This window comes from Tenrec ecaudatus, chromosome 9, assembly GCF_050624435.1.
Source record: "Tenrec ecaudatus isolate mTenEca1 chromosome 9, mTenEca1.hap1, whole genome shotgun sequence".
NCBI lineage: Eukaryota > Metazoa > Chordata > Mammalia > Afrosoricida > Tenrecidae > Tenrec > Tenrec ecaudatus.
The window spans coordinates 47,893,485-47,912,933 of NC_134538.1; the positions used below are offsets into that span (position 1 = coordinate 47,893,485).

The 19,449-nt window shown below is 46.5% G+C and overlaps 1 protein-coding gene and 1 pseudogene across 1 annotated transcript in view; one reads left to right on the top strand and one right to left on the bottom strand.

Moving 5' to 3' along the window:
* Positions 1–7,032: 7,032 nt before the first annotated feature.
* PDE8A (phosphodiesterase 8A) overlaps positions 7,033–19,449 on the top strand; it is a 178,777-nt gene continuing 166,360 nt past the window's right edge. Inside the window, exon 1 of the mRNA XM_075558040.1 lies at positions 7,033–7,379. Within this exon, the coding sequence (XP_075414155.1) occupies positions 7,176–7,379 (204 nt within the window). The 5' untranslated portion in view covers positions 7,033–7,175. The remainder of the gene's footprint in view (positions 7,380–19,449) is intronic.
* Positions 12,916–13,000, bottom strand: LOC142457512 (U6 spliceosomal RNA; annotated as a pseudogene).

Consider the following 19,449-nt stretch of genomic DNA (forward strand, 5'->3'; position numbering starts at 1 on the left):
GCAAGAATTTCTCTCTCTCTTGCTCTTGCTCTCTCTCTCTTTCTCTGTCTGTCTGTCTTGGGATATACATAAAATGGGTTTATGGGGATGGCTTCCCACTCATCTTGATTCAGGGTCTTTTAGTGCTGCCTCCGTCTGAAGGAGCATCCTTCTGTAAGCCTTGCTTTTCCTCCTGTAGGCTGACAGAAGACAGTAGAGCAGTCAACACACAAAGCTACTGTTTGTGCATGCTAAAGACGATGGTGATTTTATAGCAGCCTGGGCATTTGACCCCCGTGAAGTAGAACTGGGGCTCTGTTTCCTCTTCTCTTCTGGAGAGGGGTGACGAAGATCCTTTTTGAGAGGCATGATCATGGGGAAGGTCGTCACTGCTGGAAAGGTGCAAAACTCTCTTCTAGATGCAATTCAGCTAAAAGCCACAGGCTGGGGGCTGGGGTGGGGTTGGCACTGAATAGATTGGGACTGAGATTCCATGAAAAGACCAAGAATTGGAGCATCTGGGTTCTCAGTGGTGTAGCCTTAACAAGTCTCTTAGCCGCTCTATGACCTGTGTCCCAAGAAAACCACCTCTGAGGCCTATCTAACCGACCCACCAGGTGAGATACCCACCAGGCCTGTGTTAGCCCTAGCTTACCCAGCTGAGTGAGGCCCAGGACTGAGCCAGGGTCCGGGTGGTGGGTCCAGGCAGAGTGATGGGAGGAGGGCTGTGATCGTTAGGGAACATTCTGACCGCTATGTGGTAGTCTGCTGGGGTATTACACACGTCCCCTGCACACACCTTGGGAGCCCTGCGGCACAGTGGTTAAAAGAGCTTGACGCTAATCAGAGGGTCTCTGGGTTAAACCACCAGGAGCTCCCCAGGAGGAAGAAGAGGCAGGCCGCTTCCCTAATGGTTACAGCCTTGGAACCTGATGGGGCAGTTCTACTCTGTCCTATACAGGAGAATAGCAAGACCAACTTCACATTTGTTCAGTCCAGCCACAAAGTGAAACCATCAGGCCCATTGTTCAACATTTATTATTTCAAGCAGGTGACAAGAGAGATTCTAAGTGTGGGCTTCTTGCAACTATATAGGTAGCATGGCCATGAAGCTGGCACCGTGTACAAGGACAGACACTCTCTGGAACATACCATACGAGGTACTTAAGATGAGTTGCCGCTGAGTTGACTTCAATTCATGGTGAGTCCATGTGCGTCAGAGTAGAACTGTGCTCTGTGCGTTTGCTAGTGGCTGAATTGCTTTAAGTGCAGGGCTGGACCTTTGAGCTAATGCACCTTTGGGTGGACTCAAACTTCCAATCTTTCGGTTAACAGCCAAGTGCATCGATCATGTGTACTACCAAGGGATCCCATTGGGAGGTGAGACAATGGTTTCCTTACAAGAGTGGAAACCAATGAAGGAGAAACTAACAGCAGGGCCAAGGGTTACTGGAAGAGGGTTGTGAAGGTGAAGACTTTAGCTTTCCAGAAAACCTTGTCTGGAGTACCAAGCTGTCAGGATTGTGGAGCATCCTAGTGGCAGCTGGGTCTCTAGCATCTGCAAGCCCTGTGCTGAGCTTACCTTGCCCTTTCTGCCATTGGGATAAATGAACTAATAAGTACCTTTGCTAAGTTAGATGACCCTTACAGCAAAATCCAGTAGTGGTGAGACTTTTAAACTTTATCTAGTAGGTGGGAGCGGCTTTGGCCCCCTGGCGCAGTAGGACAGTGGAGATGGACGCAAGAAGCAAGGGGTGGAGGCAGGGCCCTTTGTTGAAAGGGAAGGTATCTGAGACCTCAGGAGTTATTGAGGCTAAAACGGAGTCTGGCTTGGGTTGTCAATTCAGGGCTTCAGGTGGACCACAAGAACCAAAGTCTGAAGCCGGATAGAGAAGGGTGCAGGTGCCAGCCTGAATCCTGGAATTGGAAGGTCCATGTTCTTGGAGGCCTCTTTCTCTCCCACCATGCTGGCCTCTAGGTGGCACCGCCCTCTCTTTACTGTCTGGTCCAAGGGTGCTCACTTCAAAAAGAACCACACCCGCTGCCGTGGAATCTATGCTGACTCATAGCAGCTATATAGGATGGGGTAGAACGACCCCTGTGGATTTCTGAAGCTGTAAATCTCTCTGGAGCAGAAAGCCTCATCTTCCTCCCTTGGAGAAGCTCGTGGTTTCAAACAGCTGCCCTTGAAGGTGGTGACCCAATGGGTCGCTCTTTCTGCCACAAGGCTCCTTAAGGGTACTCTAGTCCCCCTTTTAGCTGAGATAGGCTGGGACATTCCAATATACGACTAAAGGCCTGGAATATCCAGAGATAAGACAAGGAGGAGATGGCAGAGAGGCCGTACACCTGGGGTGGGCTGGCTGAGCCCTCCTTTCCCACCACACACATCCTTATCCAGGGGCAGACAGGGGGTCCAAAGAGCTCCCTCCCCCTTTTGAAAAAAATTTAATAAATCATTTTATTGGGGCTCTTACAGTTCTTATAGCAATCCATACATCAATTGTATCAAGCACATTCATACCTAGGTTGCCATCATTTCCAAAATACTTTCTACTTGAGCCCTTGGTATCTGCTCTTTTTTCCCTCCCTCCCCAGCCTCCCACCCTCATGTACCTTTGATAAATTATAAATTATTATTCATATCTTACACTGTCTGCTGTCTCCCTTCACCCATGTTTTCTGTTGTTTCACCACCCTGGTGTGTGTGTTTGTGTTAAACTTCGATCATTGTGATCAGTCCCCCCTATCTCCCCCCACCTTTCCCCTGCCCTCCTGGTATCACTACTCCCATTATTGTTCCTGAGGGGTTTATCTGTCCTGGATTCCCTATGTGGAGAGCTCTTATCTGTACCTGTGTACACACTCTGGTTTAGCGGGATTTGTAAGGTAGAACTGGGGTCATGATAAAGAACTAGAGGAACATTGTGTGTTTTATCAGTGCTATACTGCACTCTGGCTGGCTTGTGCCTTCCTTGTGACCCTTTTGTGAGGGGATGTCCAATTGTCTACAGATGGGCTTTGGGTTTCCATTCCAATCCGCCTCCTTCACATGGAGGACTGGTGTGCTTCTTCCATGTGGGCTTTGTTGCTTCCCTGTTAGGTGGGCTCTTGTTTAACCTCAAGCCTTTCAGACCCCAGATGCTATATCTTGTAATAAATAGCCAAGCTCACTCCCTTTTAATTCTTTAGCCTAAACTCTGTTGGCACGGTTACAGTGTAGAACTGTTTCAGAGTGCTCTTCGGAGCTCTAATCCTGTGGAAGGAGCCCTGGTGGGCAGTGATCAAATGCTCGGCTCTTACTGAAAGGGCAGCGGTTCAAGCACCAGTGTGGCGATCAGATTTTCTGCCAACGAGATGGTACCTGTGTGGAGAAAGGGGTGGAGTCCAATCTCTCAATCAGGTGGTAGCCTAGTGATGCCACCTTGGGGGTGTGGCCTCTTAATCAGAGTGATGGTCAGAACTTCTCTCTCTCTGGCCCTTTGCCCACCTTCTCACTTGGATTCTGTATCTGTCTGCAGGGGCGGCCCCGTGACTTTGAATCCAAGCGACTTTGCCCCACCAGCCTGTCATGTCTCTGTTACCCACTTCACCTTTCTCCTTCAGCCTGCAGCTCCGTGAGTCTGAAGGGGGTTCTGGCTAGCACTGGATCCATGGGCTTAAGTTGGACTGGGCTGTGGTACCACTGTTTTGTTTCTTTAGACAACCCAGGCCAACACAGCCAGTCACTCCATGGGACAAAGATGAGAGTCCGCTTCTGTACAGACTTCAGACTTGAACACCCTCTGAGAGCTTTCTTCTCTGTCCCACAGGGTCATCAGGAGCTGGAATCAAACCAAGAGTAATGGGTAGTAATGGGTTTGGGAATCCTTATGGAAGACCTTTCTCCCATGGCACCACAAAGTGGGTTTCAATCACAAACCTTTGGGTTAGTAATCCAGTGAAAGTTGTTTGGGTCAGCACCGCCTACTGATGGGTTTCTTTGCAGGTGCCTGAGTGGCTTGAACAGGCCATTGGCTGGCAAATACCAGTGTGGCCCTGTTTATAACTACTGCTACTGGGGCCTGGGAAAACTCTGATTTCACTGGGTGAAGCACTGAGGAAGTCAAGGTGCAGGACGTGGTCAGAGAAAGAGAGGGAAGTGGAATTGACATTAGGTTGCTGGAGCAGAGATGAAAGGCCTGGCTTCCTGAAGCATCCCAGGTAAAGAAAAGGTGATTCAGGAAAACAAACAAAAATAAAAACAAAGGTGCACCAGGAGCCTGGGGTGTGGGGGAGATGTGCTCCCTCTACTTCCTGTGATCCCAGAAGCAGGCAGAGGATGTCTCCCATTTTGGTCTGTATCAGCATCTTTCTTAGCCTTATGTCTCTTGGCAAAGGGTTCCCAAATTTCAGGACCCAGAAATCAGTTAATGCTGCTACCCAGCTGCTCTCTGAGAACAGAGAGTAAGCAAATAGCTCAGGAGGGCAGTGGGCAGCCTAGTGGGGCCAAAGGGACAAGGGGCCATCTATGTTATTGATTCCCCTTCCCTGACCGCCCTCCCCCCCTAAGTAGCACAGAGTTCAAGGGTTTCCCAGGGAAAGCTGGGAGTGTGGTGCTGCCTGGAGCACAGCAGGAGGCAAGGTCAGAGCTGAAGTTGTCAAGGCCAGACATTTCAGCAGCCTGCACAGGAAAAGAGAATGTGTGTGTGTACATTGATGTACTTTGGTGATTCAAAGCATTTCTTCATGGATTCCTTTTTATTTAAAATGAAAGGGACACAAAAATTACCTCCTAACAAACTGCAGGTCAAAGGCAAAAACCATTATGTAATTTAGGTAGAATAACTTAAAAAAAGGTTCTAAAATGAATTAGGTGGTAATTTCCTTATCATATCATTTTTGCTTTCAGCAATTTAAACTTACCATCCCCAAGGCTTGCTCTATCCCTTGTCCCCTTCCCCCACACTTTTCCCTCAACTCTCCTCCACCAAGTGAACACCTATCTACCTTTTACTATTGTTACCCCTTTCCCTCTCCCTATCTTGATAACCATCCAAGTCTGTTTCTAATAGTCTGAAAACTTTTTCTTATTATGTTTTTCGTAGCACTGGTCTCAAACAATAGTTGTTCTTTTGTGACTGACTAATTGCACTACCTTAATGCCCTCCAAATCCATCCATGTCCCGGAGTTTCCTAAGTTTCATCATTATTCTTTAAGGATATGTAGTATTGCATTGTGTGTATGGACCAGTTTATTTATCCATTCTCAGGTGGAATAACATTAAAACATACTTTTCCTGTTTCTCCAGTTATCTTTATACAGCCCAAACCAAAAAATAAGACACTGACAACCAATCGATTCTAATACTGACCCTGTAGGACAGCTTCCCAGGTTGTAAGAATCTTCCTCTTGGGGCAACTGGTGGGGTAGAATCACTAAATTTTAGCAGCTGAAGGCTTAACCATTGCGTTATAAGGCAGGAAGACATAAATATTATGCCTGGTATACTTCAATTTGACAATAGAGCCAGTTTGGCTTGGCCTGTCTACCTCTCCGTTGTTATTAGCACGTAGCCCTGCATGGGCTGGCCTGAGGTTAGGTTCCCGCATTCTGAGTCACTGCAGGGGACCGGGCCCCAGAGTGAGTGTCAGTCGTAGCAGGGCAGCAAATACTCCAGGCTGTGCAGTTGCTCCACGTCTTCCCTGTAGCCGGCTCCAGGAGGGAAGTGGAAAGGGAGGGCAGGGCCTGTGGAAAGAAGAGGCCCGGGGGCTGGGAAGAGTCAGAGGTGGTCCTGCCCCAGGCCCAAAGTGGTTGAGTGACTGCTCCACTTCTGCCTGCTGGCCGCTGCTGCTGGGGTGGGGTGGTGACCTCCTTCCCATCCCGGCACGAAGGACGCTCCCTTCTCAGTTCGTGCTCTTGAACACACAGCGCCTTTGGATTTTAGACCGACGGCCACTTGTCGGTTCGGGAGGAAAGGTGCATGGGACCACCGTCTTTATCTTGTCAGAACCTGTAGCTTCTCAGCACGGCCACCCCAACACCTCTGTGCCAGGTTGGATGTGCCAGGACCAGGTGTGGGGTGTCTGGGGAGTGGTGTGTGGCCCTGGGCCCGACCACAAACCATACCCTGCCAGTCTGGGAGCCTCTGTGTGAGCTAGCAGAGGTAGACACTGACGTCCGTCTCAATCACTTCCAAGGGATTTCCTTCCACGGGCTTCTTAAGTACAGCAGCGGGAACCAGACCTCACACAGCTCCTAAGCTTTGGCGTCGGGATCCGAACCCGACGGGCGGGCGTCTTCGGGCGGCTGTGTGTCCTTGGGCAAGTCCCTTCCCTTTGGACTGCTGACCCCTGCCCGTCCGCGCATGCTCAGTTCCGGGCGGCGCCCGGAGGAGGTGGCGGCGGGGCTCTCCAGCTGCTTTGCATTGACGCCAGCACCCGCTGGAAGTCACCGCAGGAGGCAGGGCGCGGCGTGCTGCCGGCAAGACGCGGTCCGGAACTCGGAGCCGGAGCCGGAGCCGCGCCGCCCGCTACTGCGCGCACGCCACGGCGTCTGCGCTTCCCGACGGCGCGGCCCGACCGACCGTTAGGGCCGTGCTGCCTCTTGCGCTACCTGCGCGGGCGCGCCCCCCCGCCCCCGCCCCGTTCGCATCCTTTGGGCAGCGGGAGCGTCAGGGCTCCCCGTCCCGTAGTCGGCGCTGTCTGGGGGCACTTTGTCCACAGCGAGGCGGAGCCGGACCGAGCCGGCGGCGGGCGAGCGCCGCGGGGCGGGTGCCGGGCCGAGCGCTCACCCCCCCGGGGGTCGCACCGCCTCGCCGTGAGGGCTGGGGCGTCGCTCTCGCGGCGCGGACTCGCCGGCTCGGGCTGGGGCCGCGCAGATCTCCTCCCCCGAGTTTCCCCGGAAGCGCGGCGCGGCCGAGGCGAGCGCGGCGATGTGAAGGAGGCGGCCGGCGGCTCCCGCCTCAGGAAGGGCATGTTCGGAGGGGCGGCCGCGGCACGCCGCCCGCCCCAGTGCCCCCTCCCCGCCGCCGCGCCCGCCCGCACCGCGATAAAAGGGGCGGCCGCGCTTCCTGACGCGAGACCCGCGTTCGCCGCCCGCCCGCCCGCGGAGGAGGCGATGACACGGCGCCCGCGGCGGCCCCGAGGCGCCGGGCGGGCCGTTTGCTGACCGGATCGCGGCTGCCCGCCAGCGTGTCCGCCGCGCCGCCGCCAGCATGGGCTGCGCCCCGAGCATCCACAGTTCCGAGAGCCGCTCCGCGCACGGCAGCAAGGGGGCTGAAGACGAGCTGAGGCCCGCCGAGCAGTCCCCGCCGCCCGGCCGGCCCCCGGAGTCGCGCCTCCGGGCCAGTCCGAAGACCCACGTCCGCCTCGCCGGCCTCGAGGAGCCCAAGCCTCGCGGGGGCGACGGCAGGAAAACAGTAAGGCGGCGGGCCGGTGCGGCGTCCCAGCGGGGTGGGCTTGGGGGGGCGCCCCGATACCGTCGGCGGCGAAACTCGGCCCCTTGGGCGGCCCCCTGCGCGGGAGCCCTCGGGGGCCGCGGTGCCGGGTGTCCCCGCTTTGGGTGACTTCGACGGACGGCAGCCCCCTCTCCACGCTCCCGGCCTTGGGCTGCTTTATTAGGGGGGCTCGCCTCGGTCGCTGGGACCCAGGTTAATTGAGTAGCTGTTAGGGCGCCCTCAGTGTCGTCTAGAGCAGCCTGACGGAGACGCTCCCTCCCAGTTTCTTCCTAAAGAGCGGGGGTTAGGAGCGAACCCCGGGATAGTGTGGCGTCCCCGCCCCCCCCCCCCCACGCGAAAGCACGGTGCACTTTGTTCCTTTGGCTTCCTTGGTAGAAAGGGAAGGGCAGCTGACCCTGTGAAGCTGGGAGCTCTAGACTCGGTCACCCGGTTTTGTTTTCCCTCCCTTGTGGGCTTTGCACCGCAGTTGCAGGTTTCCATGTAATCTGGGGCGGCATCGGCTTTGCTTCATGGCACATGCATTTGGAGGCGCTCATGTTTTTTTGCATAAATATTGTATTCAGAGCACATGTAATTAGAAAATACTATCAGCAGCGCGATTTTTGAAGCATACAGCAGAACAAAGTTAATGTTTTATTAAGCAGTCTTAGTGGGACATAGTGACCTCCTGCTTACCGAAATAATAATGATAATAAATTGTGTGTCTTCTCCAGCGGGGATTGAATTGATGTTTTGCTGAAGTTTCTAGGCTTCGTCTTTAAGGTTTTCTATAGGAACCAGGAAAAGAAAGAAAGTATTCATGAAGGCAGGAGCGGCACCTTTCTAGTTCTTGAGTTTGAAATTTTGGAACTGGAATTATTGTGTCGTGTTAATGTTTTATTTAAACTAGGCGGGGCTGTAGGGCTGCAGTAAGGGGAACCCTTGGTGTGGATTGCTGAATATCATCCTTCTCATGACTACTTCTTTTTAAGAATCATTAGCAAAATTGCCTTGATTTTCTGGTTTACTGGGGACAATCAGGTTTTAAGGGGTATAGCCTGGTCCACTTTCTGCCTTCTGTTTCTGGCAGTTACCACTGTAGTTTTTCTGTATGGAATCGAAAGTCCTTTTCAGTGTTGCACAACATCATTGGAGTGATGTACTCACCCCTCCCATTCCCCATTCACCCAAGTGAAAATTCAGCTGTATCCTGATATCCAGAATTGGATTTCTTCTGTAGAGTCCTTGAAGAAGCCTGTTACTGTTTTAGATTATTAACCTTTGTTGTTCGTAATCTCAGGGTCATAATGCTTATACATTAAACCTACTAAATGGCATTAAAAGACAATAATTACTCAAGTCACTGGTTCTCAACTTTCCCAGTGCCTCGACCCTTTAATACAGTTCCCCAACCATAAAATTATTTTCCTTGCTACTTCCTCACTGTAATTTTGCTACTACTCTTATGAATCTGGTGAACCCTGTGAAAGGGTTGTTCGACCCCCAAAGGTCGGCTCGATCCACAGGTTGAAAACCGCTGACCTAAGTGTAGAAGATGACAGTGGAGACTAAGAGAACACACACACACAGCATTCACATTTTTTACCCAAACCAAATGCTGCTTATTTTGTATTCACTATCATTAAACTTTCAATTCACCAAAGTAGCCTTTTTAGAAAGGGGCTACGTGTCAAACTGCCTTAGGAAGTTTTGTAGAGGTGTGGGTGCTCAAAAACTAACTATAAAATGACTTAAAGGCATCTTGACGGTAGCCACTTTCTCTTTTGTTATCTAAGTACCATTAGATTCCAAGACCATTGCCCTGAGTTGGGGGTCCAGGAGATAAACCCTCCAGCAGTGCCTAATCCAATGACATGCATACCTCTCAATGCCATCGAGCTGATTGTGACTCACACTTACCCTGTAGGGCCGAGTAGAACTGCCCCTTTGGGTTTTTAAGGCTGTAAATCTTTATGGGAGTAGAAAGTCTCATCTTTCTCTCTTGGAACAGCTGGTAGATTCGAACTGCTGACCTTTCAGTTAGCAGCCCTACACCTTGTAACTCTCTACACTGTTAGGGATCCTTGACATACATCTAAAAGCAAATCAACTCAGTGGCATCGAGTCAAGGCTAACTCATAGTAACCTTATAAGACAGACAAAAACTGCTTTTGTGGGTTTTCAAGACTACATTTTGACAGGGGTCTCCAGAGGAGCTGCTGGTGCTTTCAAACTGCTGACCTTGTGGTTAGCAGCCTACTGGGTACCCACTACACCACCAAGGCTCCATGAATGCATATAGTGGGTTTTCTATAGGTTTTCTGTAGGAATTGTCCTTTGAATTTTTTTTGGCGGGGGTATTGTTAACTGTAATTTTGAATGATGAAACTTTTTCATTCTGAGATTTGTTACCATAACACTTCCAATGTAGGCTTTCAAATACATGCTAGTATTTCCAAAGGAGTCAAATTGTAAATGAGTCCCAACAGCTCAACCACAGTAATAACACAGTAGCATGTGTGTTATTCACTATATATGTCGGGAGGAGCCCTCGTGGCATGTTTTTGTTATTAGGTGTGGTTGAGTTGGTTCTGACGAGTCGTGACCCTGTGTCCAACAACAAAGCACTGCCCAGTCCTGCTCTATCCTATGTTTGAGCCCATTGTTGCAGCCAGTATATGTCATTCTGTCTTGTTTGAGGCTCTTCCTCTTTTTGGCTGCCCTCCCCTTTACCAAGCATGATGTCCTCCTGACAACATGCCCAAAGTACATGAGACAAAGTCTTGCTATCCTTGCCTCCAAGGAGCATTCTGGCTGTATTACTTCAAAGACAGATCTGTTGGTTCATTCGTTACTTTTCAGTATTCTTCGCCATTAGTTTTCCTTCCTTATTCAGTGTCTTAACTTTCACATGTTTAAGAGGCGATTGAAAGTACCTTTCCATGTATAAGAGGGCATTGAAAATACCAAGGTGTAAGGGTCAGGCACACCTTAGTCTTAAAGGTAACGCCTTGCTTTTCCACACTTTAAAGAGGTCTTGTGCAGCAGATTTACCCACTGCAATGCATCGTTTAGTCCCTTGACTGCGGCTTCCATGAGCGTTGTGGCATAGAGGTTAAAGATCTTGGCTGCTTGCTCTGCTGACTCCATCTCAGTTACAGATATTTGCAGCGAGTCCATCAAGTCATGATGTTAGTGCTTGTTAGGTGCTTCTAACTCATGGCAATCCCTTAGGTGTCAGAATAGAATTGCATTTTTGAATTCAATATTTTTTCTTTAAAGGAATTAATCTTTTAAAAATAGTTTTAAGATATTAAACGAATTCAGGAAATTAAAACTGCAGATGAGAGAAGAATATTAAAAGTTAACAGTTGAACAGAAGCAAATTATTGTATACCTAATTAGAGTTTCATTTTAATCAATATTGCAAGATCCAATTTTAATTAGTTAAAAAGCATTTCTTAAAAATGCAGTAAGTTCTTGAATGAATTTCTACAAGAAATTTCAATAAGAGATCCCATGGGGGGAAGTATTTATATTCTTCCATTCATCAAAAAGAGTTGAGGGATAGATAGTTCAGTGCCCTTTAGATAGTTAAGCCCCCATGCGTGCCTTATACTGTAGTTTTTCCTGCCGTGTGTTACTTAAAGCAGACTGTCAGTATGAAAGTTCCTCGAGGGTTCCATGGTGAGAGAACTCTGGGGAATGCGAAGCCAGGCACCGTTCAGCAGGTTTCTTGAATCCAAGGCTAGTCAGAGAACCTAGCTTCCTGAAATAACACTGCACTTCCATGGGGGGTTCCGAGCGTCCCACAGGCCTCACGCCTGTTGCTTATGGAGCACTTTTCATGGAGGTATATTTCCGACAGTCCACATGCTGAGAAATGACCCTTATGTGAGATACCAATATTCAAAGTACAAGAAATTCACTTCACAATAAAACTCAGTAAACATAATTTGCTTCTTAATGATTCCAAAGGTATGGCAGACTCCTATAGTACATTAGGCTGGCTTGTCTTGTGAACTTACTTAAGTATTACTAAAAATATTCTGGCTGTTTATTCACTTCAGGAGTAATGGACTACTTGGTTACAGATAATGAATTCTGTGTTCAGTTTGAACACTTACAGTTTTGTTTTGTTTTTAATCAGTATGAGCTTTAACTGCAACATTTCAATATTTTCTTGTTAGTCTTTGGGTTTCCTCCATTTTCCCTTTCCTCAGCGAGGACCTGAGCTGTCCTTGAAAGATTTGAGTGTGGGGGAAGGAGGATCCGAGGAGAGAGACGGCTCTCACAGTCTCTCCTGTTTTCAAACACCGCCTAGCTGGGGAGGAGTGAACACGCCCGTGACACCCATGTCTCACTAGTCAGCCCTGTGAGCGTCGCAGTCACTATGGTCTTGTCCTTTGCTATATTCCCTAGGCACACAGTAGGCCTTCCTTAAAGTTTGTTGAATGGAGAATTATGTGAACCAAGAGGTAGAAATGGAAAATCCACCCATCTCTTACTAAGGAGAAGTAGAAACCAGTCAGAACTAGAGGCTGTAGAATTTGGCTTTGATTTTGTGGCAGTCTCTGGTTATCGCTCCCTTTATTTCCACCCTGGGGAGCAGAGTGGATTTCCCTATGGAGATGGAAGGGCCAGTGCAACGGGGTGGGCAACCCACACAGGTGCTGGTAGTGTGGCCACAGGACCCTAAAATCCAGCGCTCACTGCTCTCATCCTCTCAGCCTAGTCTCTTCATGTCCTTTCTCACCCCCCCCTCCCCCGACTCCTCCTCTCCCTCTTCGTCCCCCTATTTGCTTTCTACTTTATGGTTCTTCATTCAGTTTTCTTTTTCACCACATTATCTTTCCTCTCCCATCTCATTGTTTTCCCCTGCTAGCCCACTCATCTTCAAAAGTGGCCAAACTAGCTGTCTTAGTGAACCATAGTGCTTCTTCGTGTTTCTGAGCAAAATTCTCTGTTTCCATAAAGATTTACAGCATCAGAAAGCCAAAAAGGGCAGTTCCATTCTGTCTGACAGGGTCACTGTGAGTCAGAATGGACTTGATGGCAGTGAGTTGGGTTTGGTTTGGTTTGGGGTTATACCCTCGAAGCCCTATGGGGTCACCATGAGTCAAAATAGACTCTGAGGCAGTGGTGGGAGCAGAAAGGGTAATAAGGAACCCTGGTGGTTCACTGGGCGGCTAAGCTAAGGTCCATGGCTTGAACTCAGTAGCTGCCCTGTGGGAGACACTGCTTCCTTAAAGATTTTCTGTCTCAGAAATCCTATAGAGCTTTTCTACTCTGACACAACGTTGCTTTCAGCTGGAATCAGCTAGACAGGCAGTGGGGTTAGTGGAGGGGTCCTTGGCCCTTGATAGATTTAATGGAATTACTAGAAGTTTCCCTTTGAAGGTGTAGTTGAGAAAATGACGTCAAACTTTCTACTCCGGTAATAAGTGACAATGACTTGTTTTGGAGCTCAGGGGTCACGAGTTCTCAATCACTGTGTTTTTTTTAAAAAATCTTTTAAAAATATATGGAACACTTCACGAATTGCCATGCTAATCTTCTCTGTATCGCTCCAACTTTAGTATATGTGCTGCCGAAGCGAGCACTCAGTGTTTTTTTTTTAAACTGTGTTTTTATACCATACACTATATCGAATGTTTTTGTCTCACCAGGCATTTCGTTAATGTTTTTTTCTTTGAATTCCTATTATAGACATAAAATACTTTGTATCTGTGTTTTCAGTGATTCATCTGACCGTCACAACTTTAAGTGTAGTCTTTTCCATACATGCTAGGAATGTCAGAGCTCTAGTAGTTCAGGCCTGTTCGGGGCCATCCTTGGTGCTCCTTACCAAAGGGAGGGTTGTGATGGGCCTTGTGGTCCCTTCTGGCACAGATCTTCTCTGTGAAATGGCCTGTGATACTAGTTTTCCCCTGGATGGTTTGCCCATTTGGATCATAAATAGGGGAAGGTTCATGATGAGAAGCCACAAGTTGAGGCAGACATCTGAGAATAACCTAAAATGCTTTAGAGGACAGAATGTTTTAAAAAGTTTAAGAAAACAAGACACCCGCCCCCGCCCCCCAGTTAAAAAAAAAGTCATTTAGGAAGTGAATAAGGCCTGTGTCACACCCAAGTGTACCAGATTCATTCTGACATCTCCGTACACTCAGGTAGGGGCAGACGCTGCGGTTTAAATGCAGATTGTTCCTATGAATACCCACACTTCCTTGGAAGCCTTCTAATGTTGCTGATATCGGGCTTGATATGCTTAGAAATGTTATCTTTTAATCAACCCTGTGAAGCCGCTACAACCCTTTCCCTTTTGCAGATAAGGCTGCAGAGGTTAGAAAAGAACTTGAGGTCAGTCATATAGTGAAACTGGGGTTCAGTTCCAAACCCTTTGTTCCTGGCTTTTATCCCCGCCCCATAGTTATTTAGACCCTGCAGTTTGTTAATTTCCATTGCCTCCCTTTCCTCTCCTTCTGTGGCCTGTTATGTTAGCCCACATGTGTGGCTGGTCCTGCTTGGATTTTCATAGGCATTCTGAATCGCGGAATCAAGATTTTGGTAAGTCTTGACTTAGGGTAGGGGGAGCTGGTTGTAGCTCTACTGTAGGTTCCCCCATTGGGAAGACAGAGTCATCTTTGCCTGTCTCTGTTAACTCTACCTGTGACACCCTCTAATCCTCTGCTTTCTGAAGAGTTGAACAGGGGATCCCTTGGGAATTGCTTTCCCATTTCTCTTTGAGCTCAGGCTCAGTCCAGGAGTTAGCTAACCAAGAAGCAGTCTCTTCCATGGATTTTTGCCTGCAGGTGCTCTCCACCCCAGTTTTGCTTGGATATACATAGCCTCCCACAGTTCTTCCCGGCCCTACGGACACAGGACTTGATCTGCCTTTGCGCTTTATTTCTCTGGCTTCACAGTTCCCCATGACCTTTGTGAGCCGCATATTTCTTGAGCTTCCTGCTAGAGTATAATCAGCTTGAGGACAAGGACGGTCCTGGTTTTATTGTAGTTCCCCAAGTGCTGGCACTCGCCATCAATATTTAGATAAACACACGAGGTCGATAAGGCTTGAAGGGATTTTGTTTATGCTCTGTGGTCTATCTCATTCTTTAAATTTAACAAAAATTGTTGGGTGTGTTATGGGTGCTTAAACATAAAGCTAAAATACCCTGAAGCCAGTGATTAATCTGTGGGGTGATTAGTAAAGCTTTTGCCTCTAATTTTGATGTGTTAGGGTTGAGCAATGTTCCTACGTCCCCTCCTTGTGTTCTGTTCTTTGCTAAGCAGAGTGTGAAGTATGTCAGAGCTGTTTTGACAAGTTTTATATTGTAGTTTCTTAGCTATAGGCATCATATGCAGTCTATCTGCCCATACAGGAAGGATGTCACAGATTTCCCCAAATTTTAAAGATGGCCTCAACAAACTTGATGGGGCTGAGCAGTCTTTTTTGATAGGAAATAACGTGTTCAGTCTGTTGAGTGAATTATTTTACTATCTGTGGAGTTTCCCTCTCATGTCTTACTGCCATTTTAACTCCTCTCACTGCTCAGGACAACCCAAAGAGTTGGTGGGACATCCGCAGCTTCCACGTTGCTCTCCAGTGTTTTAAGTGCCAGTGAGGTACGGGTGACAGACTGGAGGAGGAGGAGGAACGGAAGGTCTAGGTTCAGATCCATCAAGTTGTGTCTGTTACTTAGGTTTTGGTGAGGATTGTGTATAATTACCTGTGTGAGAGCGTGCACTATGCACATAGGATTGATCTTTTTTTCAACCCCGTAGGCACAGCAACTTGTCAGAGCACTAATTTCTAGTGGGGAGACTCACTGAGTGAGGAGTATAAACAGCAGCATCAGCCTCCGGCAATCCTGAGTGGGAGGTCAGGCAGACTACCACTTTCTAACCTTTTACCAATTCTCAAACCAACCATCCCTCGTAAGGTATGTGTTCTACTTCAACGTGCTCGACTTTAACGCAGCATTTAGGAATTCACGTCAGAAGCCACACAGAACTTGCATACTATACTTATGATTATGGGCTGTACTAGAAAACAGGTTACAATTTAGGATCAGAATCATTTTGGAAGTAACAAGAATGACTCAAGATAGTTCTCTGATCAGGACAGCTGCTTGCTTGGCTGTGCCCAGAGGCAGGCCTTTCTCTGTTCTTGGCTTCCATTCATCTGCCTGGACTCTGTCCTGCTGGGGCAAGTGTTACAGAGCTCTTCACTCCTCCACGAAACTTCCTGCCCAGAGACTTTAAACTCTTTCAATCCATGGATTGGTAAGTCTAGCTTGCAGGTGGTGCTGATGCTATCTTATGCCATCTTCAGTGTTTCAGCCTTTTTCTCTGTCTCCTGGTTCTATCTAGGCTGTTCTTAGCACAGAGAATCCTGGTCCAAAAGACATGCTTTGCTCCTGGCACTTTTACTTGACTGCCCTTCTCCCCCCAACATGTGAAATTAGCTCATGTTTAGCCTACCAGGATGGCAAAACTGACCAGTCCCCTTCAAGAGTTCCATGAACCTTCTTTGCATAGTCTTGCCTCTGCAAGAGTTCAGTGTACCTGATTTGCATTAGCAGCCTAGGTGATTCTCTTGGTGAGACAGAAATCCTCATAGCTCATCCATTTTGTGGGCGATAGAAGGGCTCTATTATCTGTATGACAACCGCCTTGTTCAGAGACAAATCTTGCTAAATTAGATCTATGTTTTTTTAAGCAGATCTCTTCACTCTATATTTGTATCTTTTCCAATATTTTGCAAAAATTTCCATTGTACAGTAAAGTTGGATTATAAACTTAGCATTTAGATTCTGCAGTTTCCATTTTCATCTATCTTCATGGCAGTAAGGGGGAGCCCTTGTGGTGCTGTAGATTAAGCACTTAGCTTAATCTGTAAAGTAGGTAGTGGTTCAACCCACCACCTCTGTGGGAGAAAGATTAAAATATCAGCTCATAAAGATTTACAGTCTAGAAATCCTAAAGAGCCATTCAACCCTGTCATGTAAAGTCATTTTGAGTTGAGATCTACTCGATGACAATGAATTTGTTTTGTTTTGATGACATTTTATTTAGTATATTTGTGTTATCACATGTATCCATCATAGTTTCTACTCATTAATCCATTTTATATTTGGATGTATTTCAAAGTGGGCTTTACTCATGTAGTTACATGTACATATTATTTACTAGTGTTTAAGATTAGTTTCCTTTTTAGGAAAGAACTAGGAGGCAAAGGCCATTTATAGAGGTCTAAATAAAGGTATGTACATATGTAAATGTATTTATATATGATGGGGAACTATATGTGCATATATTTATAGGTTTAGTATTAAGGTAGCAGATGGACATTGGGTCACCACTCAAGTACTCCAAATGCAAGAACACTTTGTGGCATTCCGTGATGCTCATCTTGCCTACACAGTCACTGAAGACAAAGTGGGTGCATAAGCAAATGTGGTGAAGAAAACTGCTGGTACCTGGCTATCAAAAGCTATAGCGTCTGGGGTCTTAAAGGCTTGAAGATAAACAAGCAGCCAGCTAGCTCAGAAGCAACCGAGCCCACATTGAAGAAGCACACCAGCCTGTGTGATCATGAGGTGTCGATGGGATTGGGTATCAGGTATCAAAGAACAAAAACATCACATCATTGTGAATGAGGTGGAGCACAGAGTGGGAACCCAAAGCCCATCTGTAGGCAACTGGACATCCTCTTACAGAAGGGTTGTGGGGAGGAGATGAGCCAGTCAGGGTGCAGTGTAGCAATGATGAAACATACAACTTTCCTCTGGTTCTTTAATGCTTCCTCCCCACTCCCCACTATCATGATCCCAATTCTACCTTACAAATCCAGCTAAACCAGAGGATGTACACTGGTACAGATAGGAACTGGAAACACAGGGAAGCCAGGACACATGAACCCCTTAGGACCAGTGGTGAGAGTGGTGATAGCAGGAGGGTGGATGGAAGGTGGGGTAGAAAGGGGGAACCAGTCACAAAGATCTACATATAACCCCCTCACTGTGGGGATGGACAACAGAAAAATGGGTGAAGGGAGACGTCAGTGTAAGACATGATAAAATAATAATAATTTATAAATTATCAAGGGTTTGTGAGGAAGGGAGCATGGGGAGAAAGGGAAAAAATGAGGAGCCGATACCAAGGGCTCAAGTAAAAAACAAATGTTTTGAGAATGATGGCAACAAATGTACAAATGTGCTTGACATGAAAGTGTGGATTGTGATGAGTTGTATGAGCCCCCAATAAATTGATTTAAACAAAATATTTTAAGCTTATCATTTATGAGTTCTGATAACTACACACTTGTGTAATACAAAATTTCTTTTTTTAAAAAAGATCATTTTATTGGGGGCCTTTACAGCTCTTTTTTTTTTTAACAGAACACTAGAAGTTTCTTTTTGTGCCCTCAATTGCCCCCCAGCTCTAGGGTGGTTATTATTATTTTTAACATTTTATTAGGGGCTCATACAACTCTTAATCACAATCCATGCATACATCAATTGTGTAAAGCACATCTGTACATTCTTTGCCCTCATCATTTTCAAAGCATTTGGTCTCCACTTAAGCCCTTTGCATCAGGTCCTCTTTATTTCCCCACAAAATTTCTATTAAAGATACAGAATATTACCTTTATTCTCTTGTGCTTTTCCCACATTTTAACCCCCGCCCACCACCGTTCTGATATTGTCTTCCCATTACAAATTATTTTTGTTTGTTCTAGAACTTCATATAAATGAATTTTAAAGTGTCTATTCTAGGAATAATATTTAATTTAATATGCATATATAATGCTTTTGAGATTAATCTACTTTGCATATATCTGTAGTTCCTTTTTTCTTGCAAGAAGTAGTTTGTTGTGTGATTATACATCATAATTTACTTACCTATTCTTGTGATAGACAAAAGCAATTTCTAATTTTTGTCTATTATTAATGAAGCTTTCTTATAGAAGCTGTCTGTCCTATATTTCTCTTGGGAAAATACGAAAGAGTAAAATTGTTGAGTCACAGGATAGGTATCTGTTTAGCTTTATAAGAAATTGCTTAACCTCACACAGTAATGATAGGATTTTATTTACCTGAGGTCAGTGTACAGGAAAAGTTCTAGTTGCTCCACGTCCTTGCTACCATTTGCTCTTATCTGCTTTACTTTCAGCCATTCTTGTGGGTGTGTAGTCTTATCTTATTGTGGTTTTAACTTGCACTTCCTTGATGACTAATGACTTGGGAGTTCTTTTTCATGGATTTAATCGATCACTTATAACTTCTTTTGTGAACTTAATACTTTTTTTTTAGAAGGAAATAGAAATATTGTGACTGGGTAGGAAAGGATTTACACCAGCATTTATCATAAAGGAACAGGGTCAGTAATTTAATATACATTAAAATTAAGAACTTATCAAAACAGAGTAGAAAGAAAAGCTGTAGCGTGAAAGAAGAAATTTGTGACATGTAATACCAGTAAAAGATTAGTATCCAGAATATATGTAGAATGCTCATAAAAAAGGCAGCACACTTGAGAAATGAACAAAAGGCTTGGGACAGAGAAACTCAAATGGCTAATAAATGGATAAAAAGACATTCTAGCTCAATTCAGCAATGCAACTAAAGAGCCACAATGAAATAGCTTCTTACCCTCACCAAACTGTTGAACATGTAAAAGCCTGGCAGTGTTTCGAGGAGTTCCTCAAGATTGCAGGTACAGGTGTCAGTTGTTTCAATCACTTTAGAATATAGTTGGTATTACCAAGTAGAGTTGAACATGTGGTGCCTGGGACCTAGTGATTACACTGCTATGAACTCTTGTACTGCATACTAAGAGATGTGTGTTCATAGCACCATTGCTTTTAATAGCAAAATTTTGATAAAAGTCAAATATATTTCAGTAACATAAAAGATAAATAAGTGTGACACATTCAGAAGAGGAATATTATACTCCAAACTCATTGCCATCAACTCTGTTCTGACGCATAGCAACCTAGTATTATAAAGCTGTGAAAATGCGTGAACCCCGTAGCTACAAGTTTCAA